The 8,689-nt window shown below is 42.3% G+C and overlaps 1 protein-coding gene across 1 annotated transcript; it reads left to right on the top strand.

Annotated features, from left to right (window-relative positions):
• Positions 1-397: 397 nt before the first annotated feature.
• On the top strand, positions 398-7,043 carry LOC107551868 (frizzled-4-like). Its single transcript, XM_016233623.1, has 2 exons — positions 398-825; positions 4,878-7,043. The coding sequence occupies exons 1-2, from the start codon at positions 612-614 to the stop codon at positions 6,233-6,235; spliced, it is 1,572 nt and encodes a 523-aa protein (XP_016089109.1). The 5' UTR covers positions 398-611; the 3' UTR covers positions 6,236-7,043.
• Positions 7,044-8,689: the final 1,646 nt, after the last annotated feature.

Raw genomic sequence — 8,689 nt, forward strand, 5'->3', positions numbered from 1 at the left:
CATCATTAACATTATGTACATTCAAACATTTATATATATATTATTAAAGTTAAACAAAAATTTGACAAGATGAAACAAAATTATTTATAGTATTTAAGCTGATTGTCCCATTAATAAATAATAAAAACACTGAAAGTCATTAAAAAAAAATTTAATTTGAAAGACGAATGGTTTAAGACAAATAATATGGGAAATATTACAAATAAAAGGAGATAAACTGAAATGAGTGATAAACATGAAATAAGAGGAGCGTCTCACTTTCTCTGTGATGTTATTGTGGCTACTCTAAGCCCCGCCCCCATTCTCGAGCTGGCGCTCTGATTGGCTGAGGCGGGTCCTGGGACAGCTGTCCCGTCTCCGTCTAGACCTCAACCGGGCAGAACCCGCGCCACTGCGCCACGGACACACCGGAGCACGCAGAAGCCACGGACGGTCCCGATAAGGATTGTTATTTCTAGATAGGACTCTAAGGAAGCTCGTTAGGTTTATTCCGGACCGGGACTAACGGGAAGACGGTGCCGTTTCACACTTTAACGGACTCGCTCAAGTTTTGGCCAGGCGCGTCTGAACTCCGGTAAACTCGTGCTCGGTGGGATTGTACGGATAGTGTCATGGCTCGGTTCGGCTCCAGGCTCGCGTTGCTGGCGCTCGCGGTGGGGCTCGCGCACGCGTTTGGGGACGAAGAGGAGATGAGCTGCGACCCGATCCGCATCTCCATGTGTCAGGATCTCGGATACAATGTGACCAAGATGCCGAACCTGGTGGGAAACGTGCTGCAGTCCGACGCCGAGCTGCAACTGACCACATTCACACCGTTAATACAGTTATGAAAGCAACAACATAATAAAAAGAAGTAGGCTAACATTATTATTATTATTAGAAAAAACAATTATATTTATAATACAAATACTATAAATTAAAAAATAAAAATAATTATTAATCATATTATTGTGACAAAGGAACTCAGATAATAATGATTTATAACGATAATGTTAATGATAATCTAATTATAAAATTAGCATAAATTACTAAATATAATATAAATATATAAAATATTAATATTAATGTTATTATCATTAATCATATTATTGTGACAAATGTTATTATTATTGTTGTTGTTATTATATGCTTATGACAACAATAATTATTATTATTATTATTAATTAAATATAATAATTATTTTTATTATCATTATTGTTATTATTAAGGTGCCAATAATGTTTACAAACAATAATGTAAAAAAGATCTGGGTCAAATTAGTTAGTAAGTTGTTACCCAGAATTTGCACACACACTCACTCACATCTGTACTCAGGCTCTACACACACACACAGTGTGTTTGTTTCATTATACTTGTGACGACCAAATTCCTGGAATTATCCTCATAAATGCCGTAAAACTCTTAAAACGGATTGTGCCGGTCTGCATTAGTGAAAGGTGTTCATAAACTGGTCAAATGATCTTATAATATAATTGTAAACATACTAGGAGATTTCTGTAAGATGTATAACTACATAAAGTAGCTTAAGCATAATTCTAAGTTGATTAATTTGAGGACAGTATGAAGTCGTCATAAGTGTATGTGTGTATGTGTGTGTGTGTGTGTGTATGTGTGTGTGTGTGTGTGTGTGTGTGTGTGTGAGCATTGAAGACAGAGGCAGTTGTTGTTTGTACTCAGGCTCTACACACACACACAGTGTGTGTGTTTCATTATACTTGTGACGACCAAATTCCTGGAATTATCCTCATAAATGCCGTAAAACTCTTAAAACGGATTGTGCCGGTCTGCATTAGTGAAAGGTGTTCATAAACTGGTCAAATGATCTTATAATATAATTGTAAACATACTAGGAGATTTCTGTAAGATGTATAACTACATAAAGTAGCTTAAGCATAATTCTAAGTTGATTAATTTGAGGACAGTATGAAGTCGTCATAAGTGTATGTGTGTATGTGTGTGTGTGTGTGTGTATGTGTGTGTGTGTGTGTGTGTGTGTGTGTGTGAGCATTGAAGACAGAGGCGCGGAGAAGAAACCTCCCACTCGGATTCTCGTGTGTGTTTGCTGGAGAATCTCGTGATTAAAGCTTCTTTAGATGCTGCCCGGTTATCACAAACATCTTAAAGCGAGAGCACATCTGTCCAACGCTGCTCTTGGAGAGAAAATGGCATATCAATGCATGTTTTTCAATCCACAACTGCTGATTTCTTGAAGTGTATGTGACCACAGCAAAAGTTTGTAGCTTCCTCTAAGTGCAGTCCTGTACCGCAGAATTTCCCTACGTGTGCACACAGCAGGGAAACCCATAACATACAACACTCAGAAATCCTTGCCACTTGCAACAGACATGCAACACATGCATAATGCAACAAAGCAATGTTTTCTTCTCCTTTACAGCCTCAGAAAACATGCTACTGTATACTAGAAAACCAAGCTGAAAAGCCATCTGCATACATATAATCCAACAAACCAGAGTTTTTCTCATTTATAGCCTTGGAAAATGTGCAACTAGAAACACACATTTCAAAAGCACAAATTTGTTGTGCTTAGACATGCAATACATGCCATCGGTCATATATAATGCGACAAATTGATGTTTTTTTCTCATTTCAAAAGCACACATTTGATATGCAACACGTGTCGTCTTGCATATATAATGCAACAACGCAATGCTTTTCTCATTTAGAGCTTCTGAAAACATGCAATACAAGAAAACATTTGATTCTGCACTCATGTGATGCGACAAACCAATGTTTTTCTCCTGTAGAGCTTCTGAAAACATGCATTACTAGAAAACACATCTGAAAAGCACAAATTCGTGCCAATTAGACATGCAACACATGTCGTCTGCACATATAATGCAATAAAGCAATGTTTTTCTCATTTAGAGCTTCTGAAATCATGCAATTCTTGAAAAATTGCAGACGGCATGCGTTGCATGTCTATGATGTGACAAACCAATGTTTTTCTCCTGTAGAGAGTCCGAAAACATGCACTACTAGAAAGCACATCTGAAAAGCACAAATTCGTGCACGTCTCAGACTTGAGCTGCTTATGAGGATTTAGATGCTCTGCTGATTTTCCAAGCAACATTTTGTGTGTTTGCAAATATCTAATTCTCTCCCCGCCTTTGCTTTCTTGCAGTTCTTCTTATGCTCCGTCTACGTTCCCATGTGTACGGAGAAGGTTCCCATCCCGATCGGCCCGTGTGGCAGCATGTGCTTGTCTGTAAAGAGGAAGTGTCTTCCGGTCCTGCAGGAGTTTGGTTTCGTGTGGCCGGAGCTCTTGAACTGCAGCCTGTTCCCGCCCACCAACGACCAGAACCACATGTGCATGGAGGGTCCGGGCGACGAGGACCCGCCGTTTCACGCCGTACGGCCGATGCCACCACAGGAGGAGGAGTGCATGGCGCTGGGTGCCGGCGTGGAGCAGTATGCATGGGTGAAGCGCAGCGGCAGCTGCTCGCTGCAGTGCGGATACGACATGGGATTGTACCGGCGACAGGCCAAAGTCTTTAACGACGTGTGGATGGCAGTGTGGGCGGTTCTCTGCTTCATCTCCACCACGTTCACCGTCCTGACCTTCCTAGTGGACTCCTCGCGGTTTTCCTACCCGGAACGACCTATTATTTTCCTCAGCATGTGCTGCAACATCGACAGTATGAAGTCGTCATAAGTGTATGTGTGTATGTGTGTGTGTGTGTGTGTATGTGTGTGTGTGTGTGTGTGTGTGTGTGTGTGAGCATTGAAGACAGAGGCAGTTGTTGTTTTATTGATTCAGCGCGGAGAAGAAACCTCCCACTCGGATTCCCGTGTGTGTTTGCTGGAGAATCTCGTGATTAAAGCTTCTTTAGATGCTGCCCGGTTATCACAAACATCTTAAAGCGAGAGCACATCTGTCCAACGCTGCTCTTGGAGAGAAAATGGCATATCAATGCATGTTTTTCAATCCACAACTGCTGATTTCTTGAAGTGTATGTGACCACAGCAAAAGTTTGTAGCTTCCTCTAAGTGCAGTCCTGTACCGCAGAATTTCCCTACGTGTGCACACAGCAGGGAAACCCATAACATACAACACTCAGAAATCCTTGCCACTTGCAACAGACATGCAACACATGCATAATGCAACAAAGCAATGTTTTCTTCTCCTTTACAGCCTCAGAAAACATGCTACTGTATACTAGAAAACCAAGCTGAAAAGCCATCTGCATACATATAATCCAACAAACCAGAGTTTTTCTCATTTATAGCCTTGGAAAATGTGCAACTAGAAACACACATTTCAAAAGCACAAATTTGTTGTGCTTAGACATGCAATACATGCCATCGGTCATATATAATGCGACAAATTGATGTTTTTTTCTCATTTCAAAAGCACACATTTGATATGCAACACGTGTCGTCTTGCATATATAATGCAACAACGCAATGCTTTTCTCATTTAGAGCTTCTGAAAACATGCAATACAAGAAAACATTTGATTCTGCACTCATGTGATGCGACAAACCAATGTTTTTCTCCTGTAGAGCTTCTGAAAACATGCATTACTAGAAAACACATCTGAAAAGCACAAATTCGTGCCAATTAGACATGCAACACATGTCGTCTGCACATATAATGCAATAAAGCAATGTTTTTCTCATTTAGAGCTTCTGAAATCATGCAATTCTTGAAAAATTGCAGACGGCATGCGTTGCATGTCTATGATGTGACAAACCAATGTTTTTCTCCTGTAGAGAGTCCGAAAACATGCACTACTAGAAAGCACATCTGAAAAGCACAAATTCGTGCACGTCTCAGACTTGAGCTGCTTATGAGGATTTAGATGCTCTGCTGATTTTCCAAGCAACATTTTGTGTGTTTGCAAATATCTAATTCTCTCCCCGCCTTTGCTTTCTTGCAGTTCTTCTTATGCTCCGTCTACGTTCCCATGTGTACGGAGAAGGTTCCCATCCCGATCGGCCCGTGTGGCAGCATGTGCTTGTCTGTAAAGAGGAAGTGTCTTCCGGTCCTGCAGGAGTTTGGTTTCGTGTGGCCGGAGCTCTTGAACTGCAGCCTGTTCCCGCCCACCAACGACCAGAACCACATGTGCATGGAGGGTCCGGGCGACGAGGACCCGCCGTTTCACGCCGTACGGCCGATGCCACCACAGGAGGAGGAGTGCATGGCGCTGGGTGCCGGCGTGGAGCAGTATGCATGGGTGAAGCGCAGCAGCAGCTGCTCGCTGCAGTGCGGATACGACATGGGATTGTACCGGCGACAGGCCAAAGTCTTTAACGACGTGTGGATGGCAGTGTGGGCGGTTCTCTGCTTCATCTCCACCACGTTCACCGTCCTGACCTTCCTAGTGGACTCCTCGCGGTTTTCCTACCCGGAACGACCTATTATTTTCCTCAGCATGTGCTGCAACATCTACAGCGTGGGCTACATCGTGCGGCTGACCGTCGGCCGCGAGCGCATCTCCTGCGACCTGGAAGAAGCGGCTGTACCCGTGCTAGTGCACGAGGGCTTGAAGAACACAGGCTGCGCCATCGTCTTCCTCCTCACGTATTTCTTCGGCATGGCGAGCTCAATCTGGTGGGTGATCCTGACACTCACGTGGTTCCTGGCAGCCGGGCTGAAGTGGGGTCACGAGGCCATTGAAATGCACAGTTCGTACTTCCACATCGCGGCTTGGGCCATTCCCGCCGTCAAGACCATCGTCATCCTCATCATGCGGCTGGTGGACGCTGACGACCTCTCTGGGATGTGCTACGTGGGCAATCAGAACCTAGACGCTCTTACCGGTTTCGTAGTCGCTCCGCTATTTACGTACTTGGTAATTGGGACGCTGTTCATTGCCGCCGGCTTGGTTGCGCTGTTCAAAATCCGCTCTAATTTGCAAAAGGACGGGACGAAGACAGACAAGCTAGAGCGGCTGATGGTAAAAATTGGCGTGTTTTCAGTGCTCTACACAGTGCCGGCCACTTGCGTCATTGCGTGCTACTTCTACGAAATCTCCAACTGGGCCGACTTTCGCCAGTCGGCAAGGGATTCGTACATGGCGGCGGAGATGCTGCGGATTTTTATGTCTCTGCTGGTGGGAATCACATCGGGAATGTGGGTTTGGTCCGCCAAAACGCTTCACACGTGGCAGCGATGTTCCAACCGACTCGTGCACACTGGCCGAAACAATCGCGTCAAACGGACCGCCAATGGCTGGGTCAAACCGGGCAAAGGCAACGAGACGGTTGTGTGATAAAGAGACAGAGGCGCCCACACCCATGTAGCACTATCATTCGTTCACTTTACGTGAAATGTTCTTAAGATGATCTTACACTGGACAGTCCTGTTGCAGCAGTTTTTCCGTGTAAATATGCACTACGTCAAACTCTCACTGAAGTGCCTTCGTTTTCGTGGACGAGCTACTCAACCGATTCTGGGAAACGTAGTTCTTCACTCCTCAGCGGTCAGCGCCGTTTACCTCGCAACACGTCACAGCTGCCGGAATGCTTACGAGACTTGTTAATGCTACGTTCACATCGTGTTGGATATGCGAAAAACTGAAGCAGAAAGTGTGCACTTGCATGTCAGAAGTATGTGTAGAGGTTGCTAACTAACTAACTGTTGACATTTTCCTGTCATTTTACGTCTTGCACGACGTCACAATGCTCAAGCGAGTTTCCGTGAATGGTTTTTACAGTTCAGAAACTCAACAAAACGTGAACGCATTATAGCAGAGATTTCCTTCACTATTTAGTTAGTCTATTTTTGATATGACAAAGCTATGATGGGACTTTTTGTTTTGTGTTTTTGCACTGTCACAGACACACATTCACTCTGAAAATGACACGTGACAATCACTGACCGTGCCGTACGGGCCTCCCGTGGGGTCGATGAATGTATTGACCGATGATAAACTCTTAAACCTTTTAAAAGTGCCTCAAAAACTCACATGCAGGTGGTACAGTCCTGGATTTCATGAAGGACTTCTGGATCCATTTGTACATAAACTGATGTTTGTAGTTGTAATATGTTATTTTTGTGTTATGAAATGCTAATTTATCTTTGTAAAAACTAAGAAACTGAACAAAAATGAATTTATTTAAGAATCTTTTGTATCAAATGAAAAATTAAACTTTGAAAATCAATTCCAGAGTCCGTGTGCATCTTTTGTTTATTGAGGTATACTTCACTATTAAAACTCCTGTAGGTTCACACACCTTGTGACCCTAGTAAATCTGGACTATGTGACTAGGAATTAAAGGATTGTTTGGGGCATTAGGTAGCAAATCTCTGTTCGCAGAATTAGTGGCTCGACTCTTTTTTAAGTCGTTTTAAAATTCCTCCACCCAGAATGATTTGGACAAAGATTTATCCTCCGGTCCAACTTTCCCCCTCGGGGTCACCACACCCGCCTCAGGGTTTCTTGTAAGACAATGTCAGATGGTTTTAGCTCTTTCATGGGTGGTTAGCCTTGAAATGCTTTAATACGCTGAGTGAAACTAAACATAGATATAGGCTACATTATCAATATGGGACCATGACCATGTTTCATGGCCCAAAACAGCTGCATAGTCGAGTAAATGGTCAGTTTAGAATAAATACCTGTTTTTATCTAATGATTGTGGATTAAAATGTTTCACAAAAGTCACATCACTCAGTTTCTAATATGATGCTGCTCCCTACTGGTCATTTGAAGCACTACAGATAAACCCATTACAGAAGAACAGACTTTTGCAGTGACATGCAATGAAAATTACTTCTAGATTTGTGTTGCATCCTTTTAAAAATCATCAGATTTTATTTTCAAATGTATATCTTTATATAATAAACAGCAATAAAGTAAAATTTTGAGACACTTAACAGTTAGTTGCGGTGATGGTGATTTCCAGGAAATATGCTACAATAACAGTAAATGCTACTTTTGAAATGAACATGAAGTGGCGTATGCAACGCATTTACTGTCATAATGTAAAACAAAAGAAAAAGTGGGACTTGATTGTGTCCATCAGAGAAAAGATTCCCAGACTGGCCCGTGATGACCTTTAATTTGGCCCATCATTTCCACTTTCTTGTGGGGGGAAAATAGAGGGGAAACACACCATTGAAGCATATCTTCATTTCTAACGTATCTTTTTGTGTTAACATTTTTGTTTTGTTTTAACATTTAATTTGATTCAATTCTAATATAGTTGAATATAATACATTTACTTTCAGCCCATAGCCCTCAGTCAAGTTAGACTTTTGGCACTTGGCAGTAAAAAGTTTAAAAATAAAAAAGTTAACATATTTCTTACATCCCTGATAGCACACGTACATCTGTTTGACATCTGCAAGACGTATTTTTGTATTTTGTATGTTTGCTCATCTGCAATATGTCTATAGGACGTTTCCTATCAGAAGTCAAATAGACGTTTAGAAAATGTCTTTAAGATGTTTATGATTTAGAATTAATGTAAAACTGACATCTTAGAGACGTCTATCAGATGTTTAGATGCTTTCCAGATGAAGCGATCTTTAACAGACATCTTGCAGACGTACATCCCTGTTGAAAAAACCAGCATAAGCTGGTTAGGTATGTTTTGACGGTGGGATGCTGGTTTATGCTGGTCCTTTGCTGGTTTATGGTGGTCCTTTGCCAGCACATGACCAGCATAAACCAGCAAAAGGACCAGCATAAACCAGCAAAGGACCAGCTTAAACCAGCAAA

This window comes from Sinocyclocheilus grahami, unplaced genomic scaffold (genome assembly GCF_001515645.1).
Source record: "Sinocyclocheilus grahami isolate Dianchi unplaced genomic scaffold, SAMN03320097.WGS_v1.1 scaffold436.1, whole genome shotgun sequence".
Classification (NCBI taxonomy): domain Eukaryota; kingdom Metazoa; phylum Chordata; class Actinopteri; order Cypriniformes; family Cyprinidae; genus Sinocyclocheilus; species Sinocyclocheilus grahami.